Consider the following 14,124-nt stretch of genomic DNA (forward strand, 5'->3'; position numbering starts at 1 on the left):
ATCAAGAACTCTAAATAAACCTTCATTACATTCACCTACGTGGTTATTTTACAGCTAGAGTGAAGCAGCGGGCCTCCTAACAGTTCTGAACTCTTTCCATGTGAACAGACCTGAGGCGACGACTTGGCCGTGGAATTGCCGAGTCCCAGTTTTCCGTAGTCTCCGTCACCAAAAGCCCAAACCATCATCCCGTCGGCGGAGACGACTAAAGTGTGGTTCAAACCACAAGCCACCTGAGGAGGGGAGCACACGGCAACATGAACTCATCGAACGTGGGTTTTTAAGGAAACCTTCTAAATGTTTCAGCTGTCAGAACACAGGAACACAAATGTGAACACGTGGCATTCAAACTGAGCGTCAGGAAACAGGAAAAAAGACTGTTAAATAAACGATTTAGCCCTCGGTAAGTTCTAGTGGTGCAACGGACCATCGTAGATCACCGATCCGTACGGATCCATCCTCTTCAATTACACAGTCCAACGTCAACCATCACAGTTTAAATAAAGTTCAACTGACGATGGTTCTCCTCCAATATTCAGTCAAACATGTGATCATGATGTCATCGATCTCTGATCTCTGATAATGTTACAACAGGAGGAGAGCTAGTAACCGTGGTGTTTCACAACAACAACAGATATTAGAGATGAATTATGAGCTGTTTACACCAGCTCTAATAATAGATCATCAAAACCACTGATGACAACATTTGTTTTAATCAATAAAAATACAATATTTTATTTACTTATCATTTGAATTGTGTTTTTATGAAGAAAAAACAAAAACTATAAATTACAAATACAAAGTAAAAGGACAACATTTAGAATTCTTGATAGTTTACAGACTTATAATATAATATAATACTCTGGTGCTCTAATCAAACAACAAAGGGCTCTGTGTCTGTTAATATGGATCATCAATGATCAATAATTAGTATCGGCGGCAAAAAAACATGACCAGCGATCTCTAAAAGTTACTTTAAATTTGCTCCTTTTTTCTGTTGTGCTGATCCGACCCGTGACTCTGACCCGTGACTCTGACCCGTGCCTCTGACCCGTGCCTCTGACCCGTGCCTCTGACCCGTGCCTCTGACCCGTGACTCTGACCCGTGCCTCTGACCCGTGCCTCTGACCCGTGACTCTGACCCGTGACTCTGACCCGTGCCTCTGACCCGTGCCTCTGACCCGTGCCTCTGACCCGTGCCTCTGACCCGTGACTCTGACCCGTGACTCTGACCCGAACCGTTTCGAGACCCGTTGCACCTCTAGTCAGTTCTATCACTCCTCTGTCCTACCTGTCCCACTTGGTATCCCTCCAGAGCGGTGACCTTCTCCGGAAGCTTCTTGTTCGAGGTGTTTCCCAAACCCAGTTGTCCGTAATCACCGTTTCCAAATGTGAAAAGCTTCCCGTCGGCTGTTACCACCGCCGAGTGTTTGAACCCACAGGACATCTAAAACAAAAGATCAAAGTGAAGCAGATTGTGAAAGCACCCGAGCACCAAACATCCTTATCGGGTTCATTAGAACTCAGACTGACCTGCACCACCTCCTCTCCCTGCAGCGCTTCGATCTGCCTCGGGCGGCGCTGGCGGTCGCTGTTCCCGTGGCCCAGCTTGCCGTAGTCTCCGTCCCCCCAGCTGAACACCTCGCCGCTCTCTGTCAGGGCCATGGAGTGACCGTTGCTGCCGCACGACGTCACCAGCTGAGTCACAACGAACCCTGAAGGGGCAGAGAGACGACCGCGGAGTCAGAATGACGTTACTGAAGTAAGAAACTACAATAAAGATGTCTCATCACTGCTTTGAGTTATTTCATTATTTCTCTTTCACATCCATCCCTCCACTTCTAATCATGTTACATGTTCTTCTGCTACTGGAGGATGTTTGATTCACGGACTGTATACGAGAAGCCGACGTAGTCGTCCTGGCGTCTCACACTGGCTTGTGGATTGTCGTTGTGAAGTCTCGAGTTTGGCATTTTGGCCGTCGCCATCTTAGTTATTTGCAAACAGAAGTGACACTAGAGGGCGGAGCTAAGTACAACCGAAGGCTGAAGGAGACATTTTTAGACGACCAAAAAGTTACAATTAACTGTCATGAAGTAAAAACACACTGAGACTCGTGAGACGAGAACACCGACAACTGCCTCCCAGACTGGACAACGCTCTGGTAGAGACCTGTCAATCACTGTGTAGCCCCGCCCTAAAGCATCCCCTGCTTTATGGTCTGTTTGACTCTAAATGGACCATAATGTACTAAATGAACATCATGCTGTATTGAAGAAGACTTGAAACTAGATATTGAGACCATAAACTCATGTTTACAATGTTTACTGAGGTAATAAATCAAGAGAGAAGTAGAGTCATTTTCTCATAGACTTCTATACAACCAGAGGAGTCGCCCCCTGGTGGACACTAGAGAGAATGCAGCTTTAACACATGAAGCTTTGACTTCACTTTTCAGAACTTTCCAGGTTGCCGCCTGGTTTTATTTTATTTTCCAGTGTTTTTGTGTTATTGTGTGACTTTGGTGCTTTAAAGCGTTGATTCAAGTCTCTTTAAGCTTATAAAAACTTAATAATTCTGCAGAAGGACCTCCAGTGTTCGGATTTAAGAGCTCATGAAAAATAAAGAGTAAAGTCAGTAAGCTAGAGCTGTTATTTCAATGAGTCATATCGAATCAACATTTGCTGGAAAATATATTAACTTTCTCACAACTCAAAACTGTAGGTTTTAAAATCTTATGACAGTCGTTGAGTCGGAGTTATTCAAACCTCAATAGATTTGATTAAAAGCTATTAAACTCCATCAGAGGACACACAGGTGAGCACGTCTTAGTGTCAAACATATTAGTGAATCTTAACAGTGTGTGTGTGTGTGTGATATTTCAGCTCCACCTTGCAGAGCTGAGACGACGGTGAGGACGTGCAGGTCGTCAGAGTTGCCCTGACCCAGACGGCCGTAGCTTCCCTCCCCGCAGGCCAACACCGTCCCGTTGGGCTGGATCACAAAGGTGCAGTTCTGACCGCACACCACCTGGAGGAAGGAAAGACGAGCAGACAGATGCAGGGAATAAACAATCACATCAAAAAGGGACCACGTTTTAAAAGCTGGTAAAGAACACGCGTCAACATTCAAAATGTCAAAATCCATTAACTCAAAGAGGCACTCCGAAGAGTCGGTATTAAATACATAAAGTCTGAGGATTCCCACGTGACAAACACTGGATCCTACATCTAATAGTGCAGATTATGAAGTCAAGTCAAATGTAGCACACGTTTGACTTTATAAATGAACTGGACCTTTGACTACGGTTGCTTTCCCCGCACACATTTTGTTTTTTTGAGATAAAATTACTTTTTTTAGCAAACCAAAACTGCAATACATACATGTATTTATGCATTTTATTGTATTGTACTGTGGTAAATTGTACTGATGGTTCATATTTGCTTCTAAGTTTTCATAGTGAAGCACTTTGTAACTTTGTTCTGAAAGGTGCAATATAAATAAAGTTATTATTATTATTTTAAGAGCATTTGTAGAGGAATATTTCTGTTCCAAGCGTACTGATCCATGTAAGCGGTCGATCACTAGAAGCAGTTTCCACTGTCCTTGTCTTGCAGTAAAGTATAAGAAAATAGCAGACGTATCCTGGACTCTTCTGTGATGTGATGACAGTCACCAGGCTGGGTTAGTTAACAAACACGCGACACGTTTGTGTACCTGTTGTGCCTGAGAAAAGGACGGGGCGGTTGTGGGCACCAGGATGTTTCTGCCGGCCTCTGCCAGCTGGCCGTCTCGCCCGGCACCCCACAGATACACATCACACTTCCCCCCGAGGTGCCAGTCCTGCAAAAAAAAACACACACACACACATTATTATCGTCACAGTCTGAGAGTAAACAAGCACACTTATTACAGCTAATCTGGGTCTCAATCTAAACTACCTCTGGTCTGGAGGTGGCCCAGGACATGATCTGTTCATCCAGACCAGATGCCCATTTACTGTTGTCCTGGAAAAACAGAGTGGAACACGGTTATTACATTCAACAGTAGGTGTTAATTAGATGATAAACAGTTGAAGCAACAGCAGCCTCCCTCACCATGAGCAGAGCCATCTCGTCTTTGGGCACGGGCTCCAGGTCGGGAACGGAGAACGACTCGGAGAAGGAGGCGCCTCGAGCGAGGGCCTCCGCCGCCTTGACCGTCGTAGAGAAGCAGTCCAACCAGGACCACTCGCTGGCGCACCAGACGGCCGTGTCAGACTCCGGCGGGCAGTGTCGGAGGTTGGGCGGCACGGGGGGGCGACACAGGAGCTGGTCCAGGTGGAGCCCCACGGCCAGGGTGGCTAGGCACTGCATGTAAGGGCTGTGGACGAGCTGCTCGCCACACACCACGTGGGGCTGGAGGAGGAGGAGGAGGAAACATCAACAACTGGCAATGATGGAGAATAATCACCCTCAAGTGATGAGTAAATATGTGTGAAAACTGTTAAAATGTTAAGAAAAATACCCGAGAAATATTTGAATGTTATTTGTAAGATATGTGAAAAAAATTATAAATATATATTGATTATATATTTATAAAAAATATCCCAAGAAATACGGAAAACTACAAGAAGATTATATACGTGAAAAATATCCAAATATTATTTGTAAAATATTTAAAAAATAAAATATGTGAAAAAAGTCCAAAAAATATCTTTAAATTGTAGTAAAATATGTGAAGAAAAAACAGTGTCAGAAAAATGTGTGAAAAATGTCACAAATATATCCAACAAATATCAGAAAAATGTGAAACACATTAAACATGACAAAAAAAACGCCATCTGCTGGACGGTCCACCATTGCCATGACATGTGTGAAAAGGTGCAAGATGGAAATGTTCGAGAGTGTCGTGCATGTGTGAATAATGAACATCACAAGTGATGCCTGACAGACTATCCCATTAACATCTCGAGCATTATGTGTGAAAGAGGCTTTAGACCGGAGATAGATATTAAACGTGCGTACCTTCTCGTAGGCATACTGCTCCTGCAGCATGACAGGAAGTCTCTCCAGGAAGGCCCTCATGCAGGGCGCCATGTTGAGGCCGACCACTCCCTGCTTCTTCAGAGCGGTGCGACAAGTGGCCAGCACATGGTTGGACGCCATGAACTCTTTGGAGCAGTTCACCACCAGCACGTCCTGGAAGAGAAGCAGACCGGAGAGTAAATAGATATTCATCTCATCACAGCGATGCGGCTAGAAACATGGGGGGGGGGGGGGAACAAAGGTGTACAGATGTGGTACCTTGGACCTGTTGGAGCAGACGGCCACACCAACATCTGGGATCCAGACAATATTCTGGATCGCACCTGAACCGGCGACCACTGTCTGCAGCACCGACCCGTCCTGTTGGACACACACACACACACACACACACACACACACACACACACACAGTGTGAGAGGAGTGTGTGTACATCTGTTACTTCTACCTGCAGTGTTTACATTTATCCTGTGTGAGTTTTCTTACCCGCAGGGACCAGATGTTCATGAGGCCTCCCACTCCTCCAGATGCCAGAGCCAGGCCGTCGGGGCTGAAGGCCAGCGTTCTCACTGGGGTGATGTGGCCCTTCAGCTGGAAAACACACGTCGCTCCTCTGCCCGACCACCGGGAAGACTGCAACACAAGGACGGCAGATAAGTGGAAGAAGACCATGTACGTGTGGAGAGAATAAACAGTCATCAATTGGGATGAATCTGCAGGCTTGGTCAGAATTCGAGACAAAATCACCTTCAACATTCACCGCATGTCCAGGAATTTAAAAATAAACAGCAACCTTGTTTACATTATAACAGCAACATCTTGTAAGTACCATGAATTTAGGTTTTACTTCATTCTCCCACCATCCCTCAGAGTCAGAGGAAGAGGAATCTGGGAAGTTAGAGATGTTTTGAGGAACAGTCCAGACTGAGACGTGGCCGTTCTGGCAGCATCTGTAAAAAAAAGAAATAAAAGAGAATGAGTTTGAGGAACTCATCTAAAGGATGACTGCAACATGAACGCCTCATGAACTCAATAAAAACCAGTGAGTGTGATCAGGTGCGAGTACTTGAGGACCTACATGGCTAACATGCTGAGAGTCTTCGGGCCACGTCCCAGCAGGCCACACCAGGCCACGCCGTTCACCGGGGACGGGTGTCGAAGACCCTGCAGGCAGTGCCAGCCGGAGCCCGAGTGACAGTCCGGACTGGCCCACAGCTTCACCGTCTCCTCCTTGGCACAGGTCAGCAAGATCTGACCGTTAGGACTCCACTTCATACTGGTGATGGACTCCTGTGAAACACAAGATTCAGAGGTTCAGCCCACGAGGAGCAGGGACGAAAACCAAATCAAATCTCATTTATCGTGATGACGAGATCTATTGAAACTTTCGTCAACGAGTAAAATAGGAGACGGGAATGTGAGCGAGGGACGATTTGGGAAGAGATCCAATCCGAACTAATCTAGGAAGCTCTGTGCAGGAGGATCCCCGTGTGTGGTTGTGACATCACTATTCATATCTAAACAACCAATGTGTTTATGATGAAATAGTTTGCTAGATCAGAGTTGTTTACAAGAGCACAACGTTCTTCATAGGTAGCTCCCAAAGTTCATATTAACTGCTATATTCTTGTTTCTGTATAAGTATCTGATTTTAAGACAATTAAGGAAATGTTTCATATCACAACAGTTAAATATGTGTGAGTATTGTACATTTAAACCTTAATACATTCTATAATAGCAGGATAATCAATGTTTGTACACAAAGAGTTTACACTTAAACAATGTAACACACTTTAACTGAACCCGTTAGATGTTATCTTATGAACTAAAGATAAGATACAACTTTATTAATACCAAAGGAAATTCTTTCATTAAAGATTACAACAGAAGAATAGCAAAGAACAAAAGAATAAAATGATAAACATATATGAACAATAGAATGACAATTATTAAGTATAAAATAAATAATAATCACAATACGAGTAAATAAATAAAGAAAATTCAACTAAAATAGAAAAAGTAAAATACAACAAAGAGTAAAAATACAGATAACAAATAAAGTGGACTAAACTATAATAAAATGTGTTTAAAAACAAATCAAACTTTGCTGAGTAGAATCCTAGAAAGAGTAGAACTGAGTAGAAACCTTGTGAGCGTCGATGACCACGATGGCTCCTTTTTCTAAAGGCTCTTTGGATCCAATCAGCAGCTTTCCATCTGCGTAGCCCACCGCAAACGGCTTGTCCTCACTGTACCAGGCGATGTGCATCACGGCCACTGAGAGGGGAAGGAAACATTACTATCAAACATCTGTAAAGAGTTTCCTCCAAATAACATTTACCACCGAGAACACGAGAACACTGGCTCCTACCGTCTTTCCGGTAGCAGTGCTCCAGCTCGGTGCGGTGCATGCTGGAGCTGTCCAGCACCTCGATGAGGCCCAGAGATCCGTCCATCCGTCCCACCAGCAGCATGTCTTTGGGTTCCCCGCACCACAGGGACTCGGCCTCCTCTTTAGGCCAAGCCAACGCTGACACCCAGTGAGGCTGCACGTCCAACAGGCCCTTACCGCCTTAAAGGAGAGGAGGGGAGGTCACAGGTCAGCGAGGAGCTTTGTACCGGTCAGAGAAATAAAATCTACCGCTCAGAAGGTTTGTAATCTGCTGCCACAAAGATGGACTGCTGGGAGGACTCCTCTATACGACGCTTTATTAATAATAGATGTTATTTAGTTGGTTCAACCAGACTGACAGACGATGGGCTCTGATCACTGCACCTTCCTCTCCAGGAACACTTTGTTTATATGTTGTACATTTTGTCGGTGATTGTTTGAGATGTTTTATTTCGTCTTGTATTGACTTCCTGTTGCTGCCTTTTTGGAAAGGTCGTCATTGTAAATGAGAGCTGGTTCTTAAATTGACTTATCTGTTGAAATAAATAATAAATAATAACTAAAAGAACAACGGATCTCTCTGAACAACAGAGGAGTAGAAGACTAGAAGAAACATTTCAAACGTTTCCTTCTGATGATTGAAAAGTTGAAAGTAAACTTTTGATCAGACTGTAGACTGGAGGAGCCGAGGCATCAACTATTTATTATCATTATTATTCTATTATATCCACGGCTGCTCTTACTATTAGTAGTCCTCATTTGTCTAGCATTACTTTTTATGTACAAAAGTATTGGTATCAAAATATACTTGATGTACCAAAAGTACACTCAATATGCAGACTGACGCATTTCAAATACATTGACTTTAGGCTCTACGTCATTGGATTATAATTATTGATGCATTTAAGTGCTCATCACTTTAATGTCGGGGCTCATTTTTCCTACTTTATATACTTCATAATTGGACATTTACTACTTAATAATACATCATAGTTCATTAGTTTATTTATATTTTGTGTTAAGAATGTGAATCTGCAAAATAGCCAAACTAGTGACTAATACTGTCTAATAAATGTAATGAAATGAAAAGTATAATGTTTCCCTCTGAGATGTAGTGGAGTAGAAGTATAAAGTTACATAAAATGGAAGTACTTAAGTAAAGTACAGTACCTAAAAACCTGAATGTACTTCGTTACATTCCCCCTCTGCTAGAACAAGAGCACAAAGTTCTTCACAGATCTGGGTTCTTAATTCTGCACCAGATTGATGCATTTAACTTTAAAATGTACTGAATGTTATTCCTAAAGGTCCGCCCACCATCCTGTGGGGAACACGGACATTATACTGTTTTTATTTCTGTTACAATAAGAGGAAAAACATCAAACTTCTCAACGGTTGAGTACGTTTACACTGAACTTTAGAAGCGGTTCTGAAATATACCGAGGTGTTTAATGGACTTTGGTGCGAACTGATTGCTCAACAATGAACCACAGAAAGATGGCAATGACAGACAGAGTCACGTTTCAAAGGCAGAAGAGAGAAAATGTGCTCATGAAAGCTGATCAGAATCGTGGGCGTTGGTCCTGGAGGCGACTGAAAGTGGCCGAGGACAGATGGTCGGTGCTGCGGGGCGTGTGGGGGGAGCCAGTGAATAATGATTGGACCACATCCAGAGCATCTATTTTTAACGGGAGCGATAAAATCTTAATGCCGTCTCATTCATATTCTGCCGACACAAGCTGAGCCACGGAACACATTTCATAATGAAACAACGCTAATGGAGCGCATCATTAACATGGCCTCTTATAAAAGAAGAACCCAGTGGAGCCAGTGAAAAGCATAACTGCTTACCGTTAACCTGCCAGATGTTGACCATTTTCTCCATGGCCGACGCCAGGTATTTTCCAGTGACGCTCCAAGCCAGAGGAGACATGCAAGGGTCGCTGGGAGACCCCAAACCGGACATGCCGTCCTCTGAAGAGCCGTCACTGATGAGAGGAGACAGAATCAACACACATGAGACCCAACACTTTAAGCTGCAACACATTCTCATATTTGGCCCAAAATAAAAACATCTGACGTATTATAACCTCATAAAGTTGTTATGGGGAAATGTGAGCACATATTATCACCTCATGAGAAGTTGTTATGGGGAACGTTTTGGCAAACTGTCGCCTATTTACACACATCAACAGAACATTAGCATTCATTTGAATTAGGGAGGAGAGGAGAGGAGAGAGGAGAGGAGAGAGGAGGGGAGAGAGGAGTGAGGAGGGGAGAGGGGAGAGGAGAGGAGAGAGGAGAGAGAGGAGTGGAGGGAGGAGAGGAGAGGAGAGAGGAGAGGAGAGGAGAGAGGAGTGAGGAGGGGAGGGAGGAGAGGAGAGGAGAGAGGGGAGAGAGGAGTGAGGAGGGGAGGGGAGGGGAGAGGAGAGGAGAGAGGAGAGGAGAGAAGAGGAGAGGGGAGAGAGAAGAGGAGAGAGAAGAGGAGAGAGAGAAGAGAGGAGGGGAGAGAGAAGAGAGGAGAGGAGAGAGAAGAGAGGAGAGAGGAGGGGAGGGGAGAGAGGAGGAGAGAGGAGAGGAGAGAGGAGGGGAGGAGGGGAGAGAGGAGAGAGGAGAGAGGAGGGGAGAGAGGAGAGAGAATAGGAGAGAGAAGAGGAGAGAGAAGAGGAGAGAGAAGAGGAGAGGGGAGAGAGAAGAGGAGAGAGAAGAGGAGAGGAGAGAAGAGGCTGTAGAAATGTTAATAGTTCAATACATATAGCACAGAGAGCCTCCATTTATTCCCAACATTAGTAACACTTGTGGACACTTGGAGACATGTTGGATATATAGATTCCATTGTTTTTGTAACATTTTTCCAATTTTTGTAAAATAAAATATCAAAGAAATTCAACTTGTGTTTTGTTTCTTCTCTATGATTGATGTCATCATAACTGTGTTATTCTGCACTGAAGACACGTTCTCGTTCTCTCTACTTCTAGTCATGATGGTTCTGTTACTATAGAGCAGCAGGACTTTATACTGAGGTGAGACCACAGAGAGGAACTGTTTGGGGTTTAGAGGGTTCAACAAAAATAACTTATAAAACATGCTGTAGCTGCAGAAAGAAACAAGATCAAAGTAATGTTTAGATCAGTTCTGTGGCACCAGAGCTGTACTACAGCTCTTCCCTCCAAATGCAGCACTGGTTTCATTCACACACCGAGGTTTGTGCAGGTGGAACATTTGGATTAGAGAAAGCCTTACTCCTTGTTGAAGATGCAGGTCTGCTGGAGGGTGTACTGGTTCTTGGTCACGTTCCACATCCTCACCGTCCCGTCATTGCCACTCGTAGCCAACAGGCCTTTCTTACTGCACCAACCGCACGTGATGACCTGAGTGAAACAGACGTTTTCTTAACACCTAACAGTTTCTATTAATATATATTCTGAGCTCAAACCCAGCTGTGGGAACACTCCTGATCCCGTGTTGACTCACCCTGCTCTGGTGAGCCTCTAGCTTGATGAAGGAGCACTTCCGCAGGTCTCCCGCCATGTCGGCGAAGGTCTGCGGCCGGCTGTGGTTGTTGTCGCGGTCGTGGGCGGCCAGCGTGCGGACCAGCTGCTGGGCGGCCCACTGGCGGTGCTGCGAGGACAGCCGGGAGGACAGGCAACAGGCCGCCAGAGCGTTGGCCAGCTCCAGAGGCCCTACAGCGGAGGGATTATGGGAAGGGTGGGCATACAAATGCGCAATTAGACCTGCTCGACACGGAACAGAAGGTGACCCGGTGAGTGAGAGGAGGAACAAAAAGGACAAACACAAAAGGCACAGAAAAAAAGTGACCCAAGTGAACAGAAAGAAACAAGCTGGAACAAGAATGAGTCATGGAAGCTGAACAGACAGCACTGATGATACAATTATGTGAACATTTCTGTGACATTATATTTTGTTGAAAAACACATGATAGGACAGAATCACTGGAATACATATTTTCATCTTACCTGTAGTTGTTTATCAATCCAGACTGATTTGTTTTGATTGCAAAAAATACATTTGAAAAACTAAACAGCAACGTCTCTTTTCCAGAAATCAGTTTCATGCAGGAACTATTTTTTTTCTGCCGAACCACAGGCTTTAATTATACCTCCTCTCAGAAGGGGGCGTGCATCTTCTCGTGGACAACATGTCAATATTAATGCAATGTTAGCTCCGTGGTGTTAGGTGAGCTAGCAGTGTCGAGTGGAGATGCTTCCTTCTGAGCGGTGATACGGCTGGCAGGTGTAGTTTAGCAGAAAGAAAATAGTTCCTACATGAAACGTCTCACAACAAGGTCGGTGGATTATCTCGAGTAAACGCGTCAGGATTTATGGACAGAGACATAGCTGTTGGAATAAAAAAAATATGTTTTTGATTTTGGAGTGAACTGTCCCTTTAAGGTTAAATTACAATAACGTAAGAAAAAAGTACGTAATTTGGCTTAAATACCGGAGGCAGTGCCATGTTCAGGATGCTTGATTACTCTAATATGAACATAAAAATTAAACATTATTGATGAAGAGCCCAATGAGACAAACTGAGTCTACACACCTCTTTTCTCCATATCAGCCTTGTCATACGCAGGTCTGAGTCGGGCCCCTTTGTCTGCCAGCAGGGCCACCAGAGCCTGAGTCACCACGAAGTTTGGGGAGGTGACGAGCTTGTTCTCCTCGGCAACGCCGCGCAGGAAGCTGGGCAGGAACTTCCTCTGGATGGGGTCGTCCACCGTCGTCAGATTCATGCCGGTCGCTGCAGAGATCAGGTTCTGGAGAGGAAAGAGTATTCCTTTATAAATATATTAGTGCTGGGCAACGATTACAATTTTTAATCGCATTGTTATGCGCAAAATTCAATAATGCATTCAAAAGTAGTGTATTGCGCCCTTTTATTTTAAAAGTACTGCTATATGAACAAAAGTGCAATAACATTTGTTTTGCAAACACTTCTACAAATCACGTTCTTGTTAACAGCAGTATTCCCTTTACACAGTAGCAGTTATAACACAGTTATAATGATTCTGATAATAGATATTCAGCTGGTGTTCACAACTTTATCTTCATGTGTGTAAGAGATGCAATTTGAAATATACACCTTGAAAACTGCAAACCTATCCACGTCATGTTTTTATGTTTGATAAATTCTCAGTAGCGATAACTAAATGATATGCTTATTATAACAACTTTAAAAAAATAATTTAAAGGAATCATTTCTTTTTTAGTATTGTGGTCAGACACATATGCAACGCTGATTACCGTAATATGTGTGGTATTTGTTATAAATGTACGTTGGTACATAGAGGGTGATAAGAAGCTGTACATGGAAGCATGGAACCTGTAGTCTGTACCGTGGCAGTAACCTGCAGCACCAGGAAGTTAAGCTAATAAAGAGTTGCAGTTAAGAGCAGTTTGTTCTCTCGTGCTTATATGTTTATATAAAAACACGACAATATGCATTTTGATATTGTGACGATCCTGTAACGAGACGATCGTTTCTAAACACACGACACAATGTGTTTATTACTCAGCTTCAGAGGTGCTGGTAGGTGTTCTTTATAAACTGTGGACAGAGCCAGGCACCTTCAAGTCTTTATGCTAAGCTAAGCTAAACACCTCCTGATTCAAGCTCCATATTATAATTTATAGATGATCACTTTTAGTTCTCCGGCTGGACCTGATGCTGCTCCTTCATTCACTCACCAGGTGTTCCAATGTTAAAAACAATAATGTTTCAGCTTTAATACAGGTCACTGTTGGCGGATGAAGCAGCTCAACTGTGATTTTATTTCAGTATATTCCATCACATGCCACGGGCCATCAATAAGCAAAAACAAAGGGTGTCCTTGACAAAGTAAATACAACATCCCCAGTTCAAGTCGCGCGTATTTACTGTTACTTCTCTATTGTCCTAAATCTATATAAAGGGCGAAAAAAATCCCCAAAACACAAAAAACAAAGACTTTTAGTCAATAATCAATTAGCTGCTTGTCTGAGACACCTAAAAGACATTTGATGTTTGCCTCTGATGTGTTGAATCAGTCAATCATCAATCATGGCGTACCTCAGTGCAGAGCTGCACCAGCACCTTGGCCGCGTTGGGACTGTTGGAGGCCAAGCAGCCCACCGCGGTGCTGAGGTAAGCCAGACAGGAGATGGGTTTGCTGGCCTTGGCGGCCCCACGGGGCCTTTCGGCGTGACCGGAGCCCGACGTGGGGCTGGTGGACAGACCGGCTCGGCCGGCTGCCGCCAGACACATCAGCCTGACCAGAGTCCTGATGTTGGTTAGACCCAGAGACTCCAGACCGGCTGCGAGGCTGCAGCTCGAGCCGCTGTGTGGGAGGGAAGAGAGAGAAGTCACATATTACACAACAGACAGAAAGCTGCTTCCATCCAACCGCCAAGGACATTTTTAGGGTTGTAGTGAGGCGGCCACCTCTGGTTCTGAAAAGCGAAGCCAATGCCGAAGTGTCTTCGGGGCCGATCACAGTGAGACAAGTCGCAACAAGCGATGCTTCAAAAACACCTCTTGGCGAAGCGAGTCGGGCAAAACAGCTGATGAGCCGGTGGAGCGATCAAACGTAAATAATGGAGAACAAATAGATGTAATGCAGACGTCGAGCTCTCTGTTGCTCTGCTGTTGGATGAGGAGGAGGGAATTATATAGTTAAATCGGTAACATCAATGTCCGTTCCTACCACA

General features: G+C 44.3%; 1 protein-coding gene across 1 annotated transcript in view; it reads right to left on the minus strand.

The window, feature by feature from the left end:
* The window catches only part of LOC142940930 (putative E3 ubiquitin-protein ligase HERC1), a 69,983-nt gene that overhangs the window by 8,913 nt on the left and 46,946 nt on the right, over positions 1 to 14,124 (minus strand). The window contains exons 48-66 of the mRNA XM_076083133.1: positions 13,487 to 13,754; positions 11,981 to 12,194; positions 10,892 to 11,100; positions 10,661 to 10,788; positions 9,269 to 9,405; positions 7,397 to 7,597; positions 7,172 to 7,302; positions 6,104 to 6,315; positions 5,873 to 5,975; positions 5,512 to 5,658; positions 5,286 to 5,387; positions 5,007 to 5,180; positions 4,098 to 4,397; positions 3,942 to 4,007; positions 3,718 to 3,843; positions 2,892 to 3,030; positions 1,534 to 1,715; positions 1,292 to 1,447; positions 111 to 233 (exon numbers count right to left, since the gene is read on the minus strand). Of these exons, the coding sequence (XP_075939248.1) occupies positions 111 to 233; positions 1,292 to 1,447; positions 1,534 to 1,715; positions 2,892 to 3,030; positions 3,718 to 3,843; positions 3,942 to 4,007; positions 4,098 to 4,397; positions 5,007 to 5,180; positions 5,286 to 5,387; positions 5,512 to 5,658; positions 5,873 to 5,975; positions 6,104 to 6,315; positions 7,172 to 7,302; positions 7,397 to 7,597; positions 9,269 to 9,405; positions 10,661 to 10,788; positions 10,892 to 11,100; positions 11,981 to 12,194; positions 13,487 to 13,754 (3,118 nt within the window). The remainder of the gene's footprint in view (positions 1 to 110; positions 234 to 1,291; positions 1,448 to 1,533; positions 1,716 to 2,891; positions 3,031 to 3,717; positions 3,844 to 3,941; positions 4,008 to 4,097; positions 4,398 to 5,006; positions 5,181 to 5,285; positions 5,388 to 5,511; positions 5,659 to 5,872; positions 5,976 to 6,103; positions 6,316 to 7,171; positions 7,303 to 7,396; positions 7,598 to 9,268; positions 9,406 to 10,660; positions 10,789 to 10,891; positions 11,101 to 11,980; positions 12,195 to 13,486; positions 13,755 to 14,124) is intronic.

Source organism: Anarhichas minor, unplaced genomic scaffold (assembly GCF_050575085.1).
Source record: "Anarhichas minor isolate MPS153535 unplaced genomic scaffold, ASM5057508v1 ptg000121l, whole genome shotgun sequence".
NCBI classification, from domain to species: domain Eukaryota; kingdom Metazoa; phylum Chordata; class Actinopteri; order Perciformes; family Anarhichadidae; genus Anarhichas; species Anarhichas minor.